Raw genomic sequence first — 17,748 nt, 5'->3', positions numbered from 1 at the left:
AAGAAAGAAAGAAAGAAAGAAAGAAAGAAAGAAAGAAAGAAAGAAAGAAAGAAAGAAAGAAAGAAAGATGTGTCTTGCAGACTCCAGAGGGCCCATTCACAGAGACACATTTGCAGTATATGTTGAGGTGTGTGTATGCGATATCGGTGCATCCCCATATGTGTGCTGGTCCCTGGACCCAGGATGATGGCAGGAATTCTTTAAACTCATGTGGTCGCAGCATCCTGACACCTGTGTTTTGTGTTCCTGCACAGATCAACTGGACATCATCTCCATGGCAGAGACAACCATGATGCCAGAAGAGATTGAGTTGGAGATGGCAAAAATACAGCGCCTCCGGGAAGTCTTGGTCAGACGGGAGTCTGAGCTCAGGTTCATGTAAGTAAAGCAGGGAAGTGGCCAAGAAGAGGAAGAGGTGTGAGGAGGGCGGGGTCCTGGAGGTCCTGAGTTTCCTCATGGCCTACTGCATGTCAGGCACTGGGATAAAGCATTATAGCCATTTAAAAAAATCTCTGTTGATTCTCATGCCCTGGAATGTTTGTGTGTTGAAGACTTGGGTCCCAGGGCAGCAGTGCTCAGAGATGGGGCTTTTGGAGGGTGAGTGGGTCATGTGTGCTCTGACATCATTAGTTGATTAATCCATTGATAGGTTCATAGATGAATGGGATATTAGGGTGTGGTAGAAACTTTAGGCAGCAAGGCCTGGGTAGAATGAGTGGTATGTTGATTTCTTTTTTCTCATTGCTGAGACAAAATACCTGACACCCAGAATTAAGGAAGGAAAGGCTTATTTAGCTCACAGTTCATGGAGGTTTCAGTCCATACTCAACTGGCTCCATGACAGGGTGGTGTGGCACAGTGGCAACAGTTCAAGGCAGCAGAAGGGGGAGCAGCAGAAAACAAGCCTCTTTCCTTCCCTTATGTTGTATGCAAGCTACAGGCACCAGGGTGGGGATAGCACTCACTCCCATAATCCCAGCATTGGACCATGAGTCAGTCAAAACTTAGAAGCCAACCCCATAATTGCATGAGGCTTTGGGGGTGTCATCTAAACACAAACCACAACAAATGGGTTACTAGTAGCATGCATTTGAGGGGCATATTTTCTCCCCAGCCCCACCCTTCCTGTCTGTGTGCATGTGCGTGTGTATGTATGTGCACATGCATGTGTGTGTATCTCCATGTCTCTCTCTGCCTCACTCTGTCTCTCTGTCTATCTCTGTATCTCTGTCTGTCTCTATCTCTCTGTCTCCCTCTGTCTCTGTCTCTCTCTGTCTCCCCATCTGTCTCTTTGTCTCTGTCTCTTTGTCTGTCTCTGTCTCTGTCTCTCCCTCCTCTCTCTCTCTCTCTCTCTCTCTCTCCCTCTCCCTCTCCCTCTCCCTCTCCCTCTCCCTCTCCCTCTCCCTCTCCCTCTCTCTCATTCCTGGCTGCCATAAGGTGAGCAGCCACCACAACAACACACTCCCCAACCATGATGTTCTGACTCACCTCAGCCCCAAAGCAATGGAGCCAAATGGCTATAAACTCAAACTTTGAGCCATTATAAGCCCTCCCTTCTATAAGTTGATTTTGTGAGGTTATTTTCTGAAAGCAACAGAAAGCTGATTAATACAAATTTCCTATCTTCATGGAGTTTACATTTCTTAAAGGAATTATCATGGTAAATATAGTTTTTTTCCCTTTTCCCATCCTCTATTCTCTCACTCCTTCTTTCCTTGCTTCTTCCACTGATTCATTTATTTAGCAAGCACTTTGGGTCACACTGCATTCTAGCTTGGCTTTCCATTACCTTGGGCTTCTCCAAAATGTAGATAAGAACAGAATCCACCTACAGGATAAGCCCACATCTGTGGAAGGATCAGCTCTGAGGAATAGCTGTGCGACCGAATTCAGCATAAGCTTGGCTCCCAGCCCTCTGGCCTGGGAGTTCTGAGGATGATGGATGAGGCATCTGTCTAGATGGGAATGTGCCACATCCTCAGTCCCAGCCAGCTCAGAGTCCTCTGTGCAGTTTTGGGATCAATGAGCCGGGAGCACCTCTAGGCAGGCTGCATCTTGCAGAAGGTTGAGCTGGGAGGGAACATTATTATACTCTGCTCCTCTTTGCTCTCCTTGTTCCTTTCTAAAATGAGACTTCTAGGATACTGCTGCCCTGGGGACCAGGCCTTCGACTGATGAATGTTTGGGGGGTGGGCATTTCCAATCTAAATCATATCAGGCCTGATCCATCTTCATCTCTGTTGCATATTCCTGGCACCTTGAATGGCTCTTGGCAATTGTCAGGCTAGTTAATATTTGCCAAATGTACAACATACTTCAGCACCCACCCCCCAACAACCCTCCTTCCTGTATGCTCACACAGATTCGCACATGGTAGTGCTCTTGGCACAGAGTAACAAGCACGTAGAATTCCAGCACTACTGAGCATTTTCAAGCTCAGAGGAGAAAGCTCCAAGTCATAAAAATGTGGCAGCACTTGGCTGAAACAGGTTGGATGTAATGACCACAATGACACTGGCTCAATCACACCTGCTCCAAAGTAAACACATCGCTCCTGCCACCTCCCGTGGAGCCTGCAGGAGTCAGCCCACGTTTTGCAGCTGGTGTGGCCTCACTTCCAAGGCCTCCTGCCTTGTGGGAGTCCTCAGAACAGGGTCAGTGGCTGCTGCCTTCCTCATGCTACCCCGAAGTTTAGAGTAGTTCCTTCTGGCTCCCTTTCTGCCATGCCCTACCCTTTCCTCTGGGACCCACCTCGCTGCCTTGGCCCTTTTCTCTCCTGTCAGGATTCTGAGGCCAGAGAGGTAGACCATTTACCCATTCCCAGGGAGCTGGTGGGAACTCAGCTGTCAGCTCAGGAGGCAGCCTGGCTCTCCCGTGTCCTTGTTCTGTGACCTTGGGCCTACAACCAAGAGCTGCTGTTTTTTGATATGTCATGGTGCATGGTGTGCACTGCACACATTAGTTCACTTATGTGGCTTTTCAAATTCTCACAAGAACTCCTGTGAGGTGGGTTCGATTCCTTCTACTTCTGGCCAGGGAAATTGAGGTGAGAGAGGCAAGTGGCTTGTTAAGCTCAGTAACCAGCAAAAGGCAGAAACAGGATTTGAAACCCATACATTTGCACTCAACTGAAGATGACAAAGCAAGACAAATGTGATGATGTGGGATTGTGGCATCCAGCCAGGAGCTCCTGAAGCAAAGAGGAAAGGGGCTCTGCAGCAGGAACAAAAGCATCACGTCACAATTGTCTTGCTTTATCATCTTCAGCTGAGTGCACTGTAAACAAAATGGATCCCACTTTGGATTTTTTCCATGCTCTTTCTTTGAACATAAGCAACTGATAGTTTACTTTGGAGCCCAAAATGATGAGCTGCAGCTTAGTCAAGCATTGTAAAGTCAACTTGCTGGGCCTTTACTGCAGAGCCCTAGTCAGCTTAGATTCTCAAGAACAACATCAACTGAACCCTGACTGTGGCTCCAGGCTTATGCTAACCCCCTTTGTACCCACTGTCACATAACCTCTGCATCATGACCACTCTCAGAAGGCTGAATCAAGATACTCCTCATGTAGTTTCTTGCCCTGACTCAGGGCCATGAGGTCAGATATAGAGGCCGTAGCCAGGCTGACAGCTCAGCTACCAGTGAGCCCCCAGCTGGTGAGTGTCCCCCACACATCTCCTCTGTCTTCCCTAACTTTTTGTCTGGTTTCTAACTTGCCAAATGGCACTTTGAGGTCTGCCTCCTGAGGTCTGGCCATTGCATGGACTTTACTGGAACAACCCAGTAAGCCCCTCAGTTTCACAAAGCCTCCTCTGCAGTGGGCAGCGGGTTCTGAGGGCTGCTGTTTCCTCCGAGACTCTGCATGCTGTCTTCCCCATCTCCCATCCTGTTCCACTGTGAACGAGAAGTCCTGGAGGCTGCTGGCCACCTCGGGCTCATTTTCTTACCCTTCATCCCAGCCCCAACTCACCTCATTAGCCTTAATAATTCTCGCAGGCCCTGGTTTCCTGGCTTAGCTTCCCCACATCTCAAGCACCCTCCTGCTGTTTGTTAGAGTTTCAGATAATTAAGTATCTTCAGCTTCAGAAAGGGGCAAGGTCTGGTTATCTCCTTGTCACACCCGCTTGCTGGATTTTCATAAAAGGGATGAGTGCCCTGTCTCTCAGCTTGCTCCAGACAGTGACGGCTTTTAATCAGCCAGAGGCAGCACTGCAGCAGGCTGGGGAGGTGGCTTGTGGCAGGGCAGAACTCAGCAGTCCAGCCCTGCAGATACAATATCTCCAGAGCCTAGACTTGAACTCTTAAACTTCACTGTCTTTAGAAGCACCTGGTATAAGGAAGAGATCAGTCCCTGGAAACCAGGAAGGAATTGGAGGCGAGATAATAGAAATAAGATGGATGTTTGACTATGTGCCATCCTGGATAATATTCTTTTTTAAAAAATTGAAGATTTTCTTCTGTTTCTTTATTATTATTATTATTATTGTTATTGTTATTGTTATTGTTATTATTATTACTGGTACCAAGGATTGAACACAGGACTTTGCACTTGCCAGGCAGGCACTTATGCCACTGAGCTATCTCCCCAGCTATAATATCCTAAGTCTTGTGATTTTAATAGATTTAATCCCTACCACAACCCTATATGCAGGTAATAACATACACACCCACTTTATATACAAAGAAACAGAGGCAAGAGAGGTTGAGTCATTTGCCCAGGGTTGTACAGGTTCCATTAGATAACAGACAATGTATAACTCAGGCTATCTGGGGCAAGTCCGTCTTGGGAGTCAAGCTATGGGTTCTTTCAACTGATGTTACAACTAGTTCTACTTCTAACCAACTTGTGTAGCCTAGAGTACATAGTCAGCCCTGTTAAAGCTTCAGTTTCTCCATTTGTACAATGGGAACAAGGGTCTCTCCCTGCCAGTGCTGCAGCAAGGTATAAAAAATGACACCTATGTAGGCAGGCAGCTTTTCCTTGGGAGTAAGCAGATGAAAGCTTTATTTTTCCTTCCTTTAACTGTTATCACTGTCTCTGAGGGAGGAGAAGGCAGGTGCTGGGGCTGCTGAGTCATCTCCAGAGACCAGCTGGGCCTAGGAGCCATTCTGAGAGATGGGTGGGCTGCCTAAGTGTAGCTCTCAGCCAGCAAGTCCACTCTACCAAGGGCCTTGATTGTATTGTTATTATTTATTATTATTATTATTATTATCATTATTATTATTATTATTATTATTATTATTTTAACATTAGTTCCTATACTTATTTTCCCTTCATAAACTGGTAATTTGGAAGTCTGCTAGGAGTGCTTCAACCCAAAGGCAGAGTGAAGCATGTGCGTTTATGTAACCTGACACATCTCTGCCGCTCAGTTCTGCATCACTCCAGTTGCACTCTGGGTTTTAAATAGCATCTCCCAAGAACAGGTCGCATTGCTAGGGCCGCTGTACACACCAGGTGGGCGAGATGCCCCTCATTGCAGAAGATCTAAAAGGCACTTTGTCTTGGACAAAATATCCAAGGATTTACAGAGTAGGAAGGAGAGGCCTGGAAGAGGCCTTGAACGAACAGGCCAGAGTTGGGCAGCTGGGGATGAGCGAGGGAGGAGGTGTTGCGGGAGAGCTGTCAGGATGAGGAGCCCTCCTGGGGGCTGCTAAGTGTGCTGGAATGTGTTACAATGGCCAGGGGCCAGAGGTGATTGATGGGCAAAGAAACAGCCCTCATTTGACAAGCTCCTCCTGTTCCAAAATGTCTTTCACAGTCAGAACAAAGCACACAAAAGGAAATCCTTCTCTCTGGAAGCCATCTGTGATCAGTCTACTCCATTCCATTATCTCTGAGTGCCTCTTTTTCAGGTGATCTCCTGGGAACCTCCTGGCCCTGGGGAGCTGGGCCGGAGATCATTGTGTGTGACCTTTTGTGTGTCAACCGGCCCGGGGCACAGCATGCATAGACTTTCAGTCAGTCATGATTCTGGGCATGTCTCTGAGGGTGTTTCTAGAGGAGATGAATGTTTTAATGGTAGATGGAAGACAGCAGCTTACCCTCTCTGGGTGGGCTGTATCCCATCAGTTGAAGGCCAGAATAAAACAGAAAGGTCCAGTGATAGGGAACTCTACCTACCTGGCTAATTGAGCTGAGAAGCTGATAATTTCTAGCCTTTGGATTCCAGCTGAAACATTGGCTCTCCTTGGGGATCAAGCCTGTGACCTCTGCACTGGGACTTACTCCACTGCCTCTCCCAGGTCTCCAGCCTCCTGATTTAGATCTTGGGATGGAACAGCTTCTGAAATCTGATGAACCAATTCCTTATAATAAATCACTTTATTATGTATAAAAAAAATCCTACTGACTCTGTTTCTCTGAAGGACCCTTTAAAAGCACTGTTTATTCTGAGAAATTTCTACCAGGATACTTTACCTGGGTAGTCACGGCCTAGGAGGCCAGAGAAAAATGATTAAGATAAAGGGAAACCAGCTCTACCACTACACAATAGTGAAAATGAATGATCAATAGGTGCTACCACAGGTGGACCTCCAAACTATGACATCTAGTAGAAGACTTTATAGTGACCAAAATATGTAAAATTAAAACATAGAATCATGTAAACATGAGATCAAATATTCTTATATGGATGGTAAGCTATAAAAATAAAAACACAGATTCATGATAGTGCTCATCCCGGGGGCCTGAGGAAAGAGCACACGAGTGCTTCTGAGAGTCACATAGAAGTTGCTACTTCAGCGGGATGATGGGACCATAACTGCTTTATTATTCTATACCTATGTGTGTGTTATCAATGCTCACAAACACATCCACACTATTCACCCTGTGTTTTATATTGTGGTAAAATAGACATAACTTAAAATTTACTATTTTAGCTATTTTTAAGTGACAGTTCACTGGCATTAGATACTGTCATAATGTGCTACAGCCACTGCTACCATCCATCCCTTCTTAGGTCTTGCACAACTGAAACCTATTAAACTGAAAGTACCCATTCACCCCCCTGACAACCACCATTCTGTTGTCTGCTTCTGTGGCAGTGACAGTGACAGAGACAGACACGGCCATCGAGAAGCTGCATGAAGGGTGAGGCAGTGCCCATGTGGGGCCCCCTCACTGCTTCTTCTTTGCAGGCTTCCCATCATTTTCTGAATTACCCAAGAAGAGCATTTAGCAGGGAGACAGGATACCAGTAAGCCACACATACAGTGGCCTGGTCACTAGGGGTTTTCCACTCTCTTCTAGTTTGCGTGGACACAGAGATTGAAGAGTACTTGTCTGCGTGGCCCGTGGTCAGAATTGAATCAGTGCTTGGCTGGACCTTTTGTTCCTATTTTCCTTCAGATAAGACACAGGCCCTCTCATGCGATGTCTGGGACAGGGTACTTCATGAGGAATGGGAGAGAATGTGGCTACAAGCAGCTCAGCAGGTGTGCGTGCCTTGGTGTCTTGGGTCTGTGCATGCACAGTCTCTTAAGAGGCTGCCACCCTCTTAAGACAACGCCCTAACTGGCTTCATTTGCATCATTTCTCTGCCTGCTGCTCATGCAGCAATGAGTTCAGCAGGTCCGCTGTTCTCCTGGAACCCCACCCTCTTTCAGGCCACTCAGCCCCTCAGGGGTCTCAAGCTCCATCTGATCCTTCTAAGACACTCCTTGATAGGTCCTGCCAAAGGAGAGTCAATGGCTGTTTTTTATTATTAGATGTCTCAATCTTTGGCGGAATTGCTTCTGGATAAAAAGAAAGATGTGTACTTGCTTAGGATAATGTCCAGATTTTAAATTCTGACTCTTTCACAAAATATTTTAACCTCTCTGAACCTGGGTTGCCACATATGTCAAGTGTGCAGCCAGTGTGTCCTGAGGTGGCTACAAGGACTAGTAGAGATCACCTATATGAAGTGGTCAGCCCAGCGCTAGCTACAATAGAAGCATTCATTGAATGTTCCTTTTCCTTCCTCCAGGAAGACAGTGAGTTTAGAAGTGAATAGGTAAGGATGTGAGAATGGACAGTAGACCTAGGCTCTTGTTTTTAATAACAGTCTCTTTATCTTGAAGAGAAGGCACAGAAAAGGGAGCCAGTTGGAGGGTATGAGTGTTTCTTTCAAAATAAGTTTGTTCAGATGAGAAGGTTCAACAAGTGCCAGATATTTGTCTCAAAATATCTGAAGAACTGTTATGTTAGAGAATCTGTTTGGTTTCTCTCTCTCTCTTTTTTTTTTTTTTTTTTTTTTGTGGTACCAGGGATTGAACTCAGGACCTGTGCTTGCCAGGCCAGCACTTATTCTACTGAGCTATCTCCCCTGCCCACTTTCTTTCTTTGTTTCTTTCTTTCCTTGTATGTGTGGTACTAAGGATCAAACCACAAGCATTCTGTTACTGACTATGTCCCTAACCCCTTTTATTTTTTATTTGGGACAGAGTCTCACAAAATTGCCCAGGCAGGACTTGAACTTGGGATTCTCTTGAAGGTATCGCTGTGCTGGGATGAGAGTTTGTTTCTTTTGTGTGGAACCTGAGTCATGAAATCAAGGCTACCATGAATCACTACAAATACTATCTCAGTATGGGAGAAGACTTTCCACTGAGAGGAACAACAAAAATACCCCAAAATATCCATTTCCTCAGGCCATTTGAGGAGGTAGAACTGAGGATCAAGGAATGGGGTCTTGCTGAGCTCTTCCCAGCAGACACAGTTGCCAGTGTCAATCTTTGGTGCTGGTCCACTGCTCCTCCTCAGACAACCAGACTGCAAAGTCCTTGATTTTTAAAAAGGGCCTCATGGTGTCCATATGGCCTTAACCAGAAGAGTAGAAATCAGCACTATCAGCTGACACTCTTGGCCACCTCCCTATGCCTTAAGGCAGCTTTTTCCACAGCCGAGGCCCAGTGCCACCTTCTGTCTGATGCTTCTCTTTTGTCTCAGTTCTTCTCATTCCAAAGGCTTCCTCTGCTTGCCATATGCAGAGCTGTTTGACTCCTCAGACCCATGACACCAAAAGACACAAGGACACTCCAGGCAGTTATCTAGATAAGATTCAAACAAAAACTATTCTTCCCCTCCCCCCAGCACAACTGAATAGGGCTGCAGAAGTCCTGGCTATTCATATAACAGGCTGTTCCACTTTCTTGCACATTCACTAGACTTTCTTTTTTTTTTTTTGCTCTAAATGCCCTAAGGGGTGGTTTGGCTGGCTGGAGTGTTGTGGGGATCGAACTACAGCAACCTGAGGCTTACAGCTTTGTGGAAGCAGCCACTTAAACAACTGAGCTAAGGCCAGGCCCCCTAGACTTTCTTCTTATTGAGAGAGCTCTGAGTAGATTTCTGCTCCTTCTAGGTAGTACTGTAATTATTCTATTGAAAAATTAACTGGGATGAGGTATATGTCCCTGAGTCCCTTCCCTTATGGTTCTAACTCAAAACTGTCCAAAAAAGAGGGCCAGGTAGATTTTATTAGCATTATATCAGTATAGGTAAGGAAAGCCCTGCCCCTTTTCCAAAAGAATAGATTAAAATTGCTATCATAGGCATGGGTTCTGTGTGTGTGTGTGTGTGTGTGTGTGTGTGTGTGTGTGGTGTTACTAGGCATCCACCTTGAGATCTTGAGCCCTTCACATGAGTTCTACATTCTCAGCCCATTTTTATTTTGAGACAGAGTCTTGCTAAGTCACTAAGTTGTCCAGGCTGGGCTGGAATTTGTGATCATCCTGACTCAGCCTACTAGCACGCTGGCATCACAGGTGTACACCACTGCACCTGGCTGAGATTGGGTTGCTTAGAGAGGAAATGGCTTCACCTCTTCGTTTTCTTTCTTTTGTTCTTCTCTTTGACCTCCCATCATGTGATGATAGAACTGGAAGAACTTTGCCAGATACCAGCACCCTGATATTCCAGATCTTCTAGCCTCTGGAACTTTGAGCCAATACATTTCTGCTTATTATAAATAAATATATTGCTCTGTTATAGTGACCCCAAATGGACTAAGATAAAAGAGAACCAGAGCATTCACTGCTTGAAAGCCATCATGGTTAGATGGGAAGGGTCCCAGAGGTTCTGGCTTGGCCTCCCTCTCCTCTGCCTCCCTTCTGGTTTGTCTGCCTGACCACTGCCCCTGCTGACTAGGGCCCACCTCATGAGGCAAAACAGCAGCCTTCTAAGCCTCCTCCTGCTCCTCTCTGCAGCCATCTGACCAGCTAGCTGTGTCTGACCTTCAAGATCACTGGTTGACAACCCCACCTCTCCTCTATTTCCTGGCCAGGTCGTCACCTCCTCAGCTCTGCCCATGGCTGTAAAAGTTCTAACTCTTGCAATGCATCACCTGTCCCATAACTTGTGGTACTTCTGCTTCTGTGTTTGGGACTGACTGATGCATGTTGAGACCCTGGCTGAAGCAGACAGAGGCTGGAGGTGGCAAAATCCATCCTCCAGCACCAGGAAGACATCTCCTCCAGCCCTCTGTTTCTCAGCCTTAGCCATGTATCAGAACCACCAGGGAGAGTCACAAAGAAAGTGCTGGGGTCACAGTCTTGCTCCCACTGGGTAAGGGACGTGTCCTGTCCTCCATGTGCATGTGTGTACATGGGCCTTAATGTGCTCCTGGGTCAGCCATCAGACTTGGCAGGGACAGAGGCAGGAACAGTGGGCAGGATGGCCAGCACTCACCGGGTCACCTTGGAGGTAGATGAGAACGAAAACATAGCCATGGTGAAGAGCATCTGGTTTCTGCTGAAGAACTGAAAAGAAGAGCAGCTGAAGAACTGAAGCAAGCCAAGAAGGAATCTGAGAACCAGAAACAACTAAAGCAAGGGAAAGACCCAGACATGGAGGGGACTGCAGCAATGAGCAGCTAACCAGAGCTGTCAGAGAGAAAGGATACCAAGGGAGGAGGAAGTATGAAGGCAGAGCACCTGGCTAAGAAGCTGGAAGAGAAAGATCGAATGATAAAGAAACAGGGTGCATTCTACAGAGAGTGGCTGGCTCACCAGGAGAAGAGAAGCTCGGGGTTCTGCAGTCACCACTGAGCAGCAGCAGAAAGCTGCTTAAGAAGTAGAAGCATCAGCATTTTGGCTGAGGGGGCCGGGGAGATGGCTCAGTAGAATAAGCACTTCCCTGGCAAGTGCAAGGGCCTGAGTTCAATCCCTGGTTCCACAAAAAAAAAAAAAAAAAAAAAAAAAAAAAAAATTGGCTGATCTGCAGACCAAAGTCCTCCAGTGTTCCCATGGGAATGCCCACAAGACCCTCAGCTGCTCCGCTCTGGCTGCCCAGCACACTGGAAAAGGGAGGATAAAATCAACCATAGAGCATGCAATACTCCTCCAGCTTTAATTCCAGAAGTGGACACTTCCCACCCCCATAAGAAAAGAATGTGCTTGAAGAGAAGAATACTAAAGAGAAGCACCAGAAAACAAACACAGCAGAACCTTATCATGTTGTGATCAACAGCTTGAGAAGCCAAAGTCTAGGTCAGGAATCAGTCACCAAAGGATGCTTTTCTGTACCAGTAAATCCAATTTATAAAAAACAAAAGAGAAGGGCAGTGCTCTCATCTAAGTGGTCCAAGTTAGGTTGGGGCATCAGGAGGCATAAGAGGACCTAGCAACTTTCCCCCACCTCTCCGCTGGGTGCAGCACAACATCCGTGATGCTTACTCATGATTTGTCTTCCTACATCCTTCCCTAGTTTTTCTGAATGAAATTTGCCTCAGACAGAAAGTTTCAGCTTTCCTCTTTGTGATTGCCTGGCACGGTCCAGGCACCTTGGTCTCCAGGAGCTCAGAAGCGTGGCCAGAACCAGAGGGAATAGGTATCTGTGGCCTCCTGTGGTGTGTGACCGCTGTGGTCTCACCACCACATCTGTTATCTAATTCCACTGATTATGTCTTTGACTGAACTCTTAACAAGGAAATTATAATTATAGTTTTCTTATAGCTTATAGCCTAAAACACATCATTCGATAATGATTCCATCCCCATTTTTCCCATTTGTCATCTGCTTCTGAAATTTAAAAACCAACAGAGTCTCTTTTATCATTCATCTTTTTATTTTAAAAAATCAAGGGGCCGGAGAGATAGCTCAGGGGCATAAATGCCTGCCTGGCAAACACCAGGTCCTGAGTTTGGTCCCTGACACCAAAATAAATAAATAAGTAAATAAATAAATAGAACAAGCTGATAGGAGACATGAAATTTCTGAGTTTCTTCACTGAACTTTGGAATGGTCTTAGGATCATGATGAACTAATGACAAAGCGGAATTGTGGAGCCACTCAGTATGAAAAGTCACCTCCAGTCTATCACTGACTGGCTGAACTTTCGAGCTCAGATTCCTCAGGTGTAAAACTGGTCCAGTGACAGTTCACATGTCACAGAGCTGGCGTGAAGGTGAGAGGAAACAATGCACAGCCGAGTTCAGTCTAGAGCTGGTCTCCAAAGGAGCCCTCCAGTGGATCCGCCGCAGATTCTTGGGGGTCTTTCTGCAAACTGTGAGCTCTGGAGCCGTTGTTTGACCCAAGACAACAACCACCCACTTATATAATAAGACATAAATTTCACTTTGAAAACAAAAAAAAAAATAAAATAAAATAAATAATTTTTAAAAACCCTCCCCTGAAAATAACTCTTGGTGGGGGTGGGGGGATTCCACATCAACGGACATTTTGGCTTGCTGGGGGCTTTCCCAGAGGACACTTGGTGTGCTGTGCTGGGTCATTTAATAGGCACCCAGTGCCAAGTTCTGTGCCCTCCTTTTTCCTTGAAGATGGTGATTATTCTTTCCTATTCCATGTTTTGAAGTACTCACACTGCTTCTTGGTCTCATGAGAACTGATCTTCAGCCATTCGGGGAAAAATTCTGTGTGATCTCAGATCAGAGCAAGGCTACTCCAGCCCAAGCTGGGCCTCAGGATTAATAACTGGGTGCCTTGCCTGGAGGAGTCAGACCTCTGCCTCTGCTGTCTGCCATCTCTCTAGTTGTTGTTGTTTTTTTTTAACTTATGATTCTATAGAAAAATGAATCAACATGAAGAAAAATAATACCACAGGGGGAAGAAGACCTTGGGAACACTGCTGTGGTGACACGCAAATGGGTGATACCTAGGAAACACTGACCTAGCTTGAGCCCTGCTTTCCTCACCTGAAAGAGCCTCATGGACAACTCCTCCATGGGTTCTGTGAGGCCACCACACAACCAGGCACATGTTTACGCGTTAAGGGCTCCATGTTTGTGAGGTCTGTGTCCCAGAAGTGTTAACAGCGGTGTGATCACAGGCAAACTACTTAACCTCTCTGGAGCCTGTGTGGTGGTTTCTGAGACAACCTCTGATACCAAATGTGCATGCTTGTGTTTGTGTTTATGTTTCTGACACCAAACAAATACATACCACACACCAAATTAATTCTCTGAGTTTTGGCACCAATTGGGTGTCCACCAGTCTAATTCTGACACTCTTTACCTGGAGTTAGCACAACTTTCCAGAAGTTCAAGGGCTCTGTCTTACCAGACTGCCTGTACTTCAGATGCTAGGTGTAAGTCCCAGGTTGCCCTGATTTTTGCCTGACTGACTCAAGATTTGGAGGTCCCATAATGCCCTGTCTCAGTTTGATATTTTACCAGAATAAGAAAGTACTTTACCTGTGTTTCCTAGTTCATTTTGAAGGAGATAACTCAGGAGCACCTAAATGAAAGTGACACTTGGGGCAAAGAATCAACAGGGTGCTGTCTTCTCCTCCTCTGTGGGTGTCCCACCTTCCCAGTACTGGGGTGTGACACCAAGCCTGCCACTCCCTGAAGCTCATCCTTCGGAAGGTTTCATGATGTAGTCTGGACTCCCTCTCTCTTTCCAGAGGTGGATGACTGGCTGAATTGTGGGGTTCCACTCTCTGGTCCCACTCTCTGATCACTGGTTTGGCCTTCTAGATGACCAGTTCCCATCCTAAAGCTGCCTCTTCAGTATATAAGGTCCCACCCTCAGCCACCTTACTAACAGAACCCCAGGTGTGATTAAAAGTGGATTCTTATGAATAACTTAGAAAATTCAGGGATTATAAGAACTCTGTGTCAAGAATATAGGACAGCCAGGGAGATAGCTCAGAGACATAAGCACATGCCTGGCAAGTGCAGGGTCCTGAGTGTGATCTCGGATATTGAAAAAAAAAAATATATATATATATATATATATATATGACAAAAGCTAAATATATTTTATGATAGCATACCTATTTTTCTCAGAATAAATTATCTCACAGGAATGTATTCTATATAAATAGATGAGAAAAATACACTTAAAAATTATTACATACCTAACTGTGTAATAACTACTCGATAAATATTGGTGAGGATGCTGCTGCTGTGGCACTGGAAGGATGCCAGTTGAATGTGTGCCCTTTCAAGACCAAAGCCCTTTATTATATTTTTAAATAAAAATTGGAAATAAGGAAAGAGGATGGAGAAAATGTCCTTTCCAAGGTGTCCTAGGACTCTGCTTAGAGGCCTGCCCAAGGACTATTTCATTAGCTGGAAGAGTAATTATCTAACTTCATCACACACCACTTTACTAGAATTGAACATTAGCTAGTAGATTTCTGCCCCGCAGAGAACCTAACTCTACAGGATATGGTGTTATTGCTCTGTAGGATGTTAACCAGCTTCATGTGGAACCACTCTAGGATTCTTATGAAATGTCACCATAAATCTGGTTCCTTAAAGGTTCTTAGAATGAGCTTTCTTATCTTCTGGTTCCCTTATTAACAAGTTAAATAAATGTTTGACTGGTGTTCATTCGACATTTGTTTTTAGAATCTATTCAGGGTAATGGTGACGCCAGGGCTCAGGGAGTTCTTTGTACAGCAGTGTAGTTCACTGAGTATTCACAGGGGACCTTTTGTAGTAAGGCAACATTCCGGGCACTGCAGGGAGGGCAAAAGCAGACAGATCTCTGGCCATGTGTTTCATAATTACTTGTGGGGTATAGAAAGTATAGAAATTACTTCTGATGCTTCAGGAAAAGCAAAAGCTATCTCTGGCAGCCTACAACCAGCTTGGCAGTCACAGCTTGGTCAAGGTACTACCTGTTGAGCACAGATGATTTTGCTGATTGCCAATATCATACAAGGTCATTGTAGTAGATCAAATAAAAAGTGAAACTGTTCCAAAAGCATCCCAATAGCAGGTAAAGACAGAAACACTGTCTGAACTGCAGAAATCACCAACCATCCCTGTCTCTATCTGTTTTGTATTACTGTAACAAAATATCTGAATATAAGTTTGTCTGTTTGAGTCATGATTCTAATGGCTGACAAGTCCAACTAGCATGGTGCAAGCATCCGTGCAACATGGAGGATGCATCACATGGTGGAGCCATGTGAAGAGAGAGGATGGCACACAGTGAGAGAGAGAGAGATTGGGGAGGGCCCAGCCTTTGACATTAGCTTGTTCTTGCAGAAATAACCAGCTCCCGCGAGACCCAACCCACCCCCTGAGACCAGCTTGCTCCCTTCACAGAGCAGTCATGACCCAGCCAGCTCCCACTACACTTACTTTGTAAGGGTCACACTACCTTTCAGTACCATTCCATGGATCTGTAAGATTTGGGACCATGCTCCCAGCAGGTGAACTTTTAGGTGAAAAACCATATCTGAACCATAGCAATGGCATACTCTGGCTTCTATGAGTAACTGCTGCTTTTTTATCAATCATACTATCAGTCTCAATCTTTTTCTCACTTCATAGAAAAGAAGTCACTGCTAGGGAGCCCCCTACTTTCTGACAACAACTGATGTAGAACAAAAGTTTTCTGCCTTTAAATCCCAAAAGCACCTGGCACAAGCCTAAATCTTACAGATCCATTCTCACACACTCTTACTGTTCAGAATTGGATTTAAAAACAAGCTCACTAGATACCAACCCAGAGAAGATATTAGAGAATCACCAAAGTAAAATCGGGAAAACTTCTAAAAGATTGGTGTGGTTGATACTGTGATGAGCCACATGGGAGAGTAGTTTGTTTTCATTAAGGTTCTTTGCTGTAAGCAACAGAGGTCAGCCCTGCCTGACTCAAGTAAAATATAGGATTAATTGCAGGTTACAGGTATGTGGGGACCCCAGAAACAAAATGAGTCTGAAGGGACAAGCTTGGAAATGGATTGGGATCAGAAGGCCCCAAGGCTGACCACAGGACTAGTCTGGTCAGTATGCCATGGTCACCATAGTTAGACACCACACATCTAACCCCACCATCTTTTAATACCTATGCTTGGTTGACTGAGCTCGGGAAAATGAGGCTGCTCCCTTGTTTAGTTTCTCTGATAATAAGTGACGGAGTGAGCCATCTCCTCATGTTAAGGTTTGGATGTTGAGTAATGGAAAATTCCAATTTTTGTCCATAGGAGCAGGGCGTAACTCTCCTCCTCGTGACTGCCTAGATGATGTGTGAATAACAATAGATTGTCCCTAAATAGCCCTCTAAGTAAAGTGAGTCCTACCATCTCTACCATCTGCAGATTTTTTTTTTAGAAGGGTTATGTTGACTTGGTATCAGAGCTGAATTCCTTGGAACAACAGATTGCTCGCTGCATTCTTGTGGACACTGGAGTCAGACTATTCAAGTTAGCATCTTGGTTCCACCATTTAACTAACTATCATTGTGGTTGAGCCACTTGACCTCTCTGAGCTGCAGGCTGTTCACCTGTAAGAGACAGGAGCATGCAGTGCCTGCCTTGAAGATTCATTATAAGTACTCATGGAGGTGATCTGTGTCTGTGAAGCAGTGCATGTGTATAAAGCACATAGTAAATTCAGAACAACAGTAGCTATTGGTCTTAACCACCCAGCAGAAAAGTATCAAACTGAAGTATAAAAAGTAAAGCCATATTAATATGCTGAGCTGTAAAAGACTGAAGTCAACATCTTTTGACATTGCCAGTCCTATGGATAACCCACTACTATTATGGACTACTGGAGACTATATTGGAATATTTTGCTAAATTCATGCACTTACAATATTTATATGGCAATAGAATACCCTTCTCTGACAAAACTGAACAAAAAAGGGGATACAAATGAAGGACCATTTTGTATCTGTATATTCAAAATAGTTAGGATAGATATACAGCTGAAGTCTCTTAATTCAATGAATAGAGAGATTTGCTCTAATAGTGTTTGTGGGCAGGATATCATGTCTGCATCTTGTATAATGGATAACCACTAAGATAATATGCAATGTATTAATTATTGAAACTGTTCTACTAATTGGTTTTGAAACTGTCTCATTGCTATGTGTTTCTCAATAAAATTATTTTAAAAGGTAATAAAAAAGAACAAGATAATATTATGGAATAAAAAAACTAAAATAAAATTAAGTTATTTCTAATAAAAAAGGAACAACAATAGCTAAAATCATCAGCATTGCCAATACTGCCCCAACACAGTGCTCAGTTTCTGGTTTAAATAGGCATTGGACGAATACTCGAAACATATTGAAAATGCAAACCCAAATTTGCTCAGTTGTTGGCTCCAGATAATGATGATAAGTTTTCAGGAATTTTGTGAGCCTGTTGTTAAACCATAAGTAGCTGGAAATCTGCAATGGTGGGGAGCATTTACACCAAGGAAATTGGTCATGGACGCAAAGCGACATAAACCCCTCCCTCCTTGACTCCCAGCAGTTGTTCACATGATGTTCACTGCCTCACATTGCCTTCCTTTGAAACAGCCAGGAGTGGGCACTTGCTGTTCCTTTGTGGTTCAC

The 17,748-nt window shown here is 44.8% G+C and overlaps 1 protein-coding gene and 1 pseudogene across 1 annotated transcript in view; both read left to right on the top strand.

Annotated features, from left to right (window-relative positions):
• The window catches only part of CUNH16orf45 (chromosome unknown C16orf45 homolog), a 157,456-nt gene that overhangs the window by 100,884 nt on the left and 38,824 nt on the right, over window positions 1–17,748 (top strand). The window contains exon 2 of the mRNA XM_004644495.1: window positions 255–378. Coding sequence (XP_004644552.1) covers window positions 255–378 — 124 coding nt within the window. The remainder of the gene's footprint in view (window positions 1–254; window positions 379–17,748) is intronic.
• On the top strand, window positions 10,586–11,332 carry LOC111813572 (annotated as a pseudogene).

Source organism: Octodon degus, unplaced genomic scaffold (assembly GCF_000260255.1).
Source record: "Octodon degus isolate 3935 unplaced genomic scaffold, OctDeg1.0 scaffold00200, whole genome shotgun sequence".
In the NCBI taxonomy this organism is placed as follows: domain Eukaryota; kingdom Metazoa; phylum Chordata; class Mammalia; order Rodentia; family Octodontidae; genus Octodon; species Octodon degus.
Note: the sequence above shows the minus strand (reverse complement) of the source record. Positions and strands in the feature narration are given on the sequence as shown.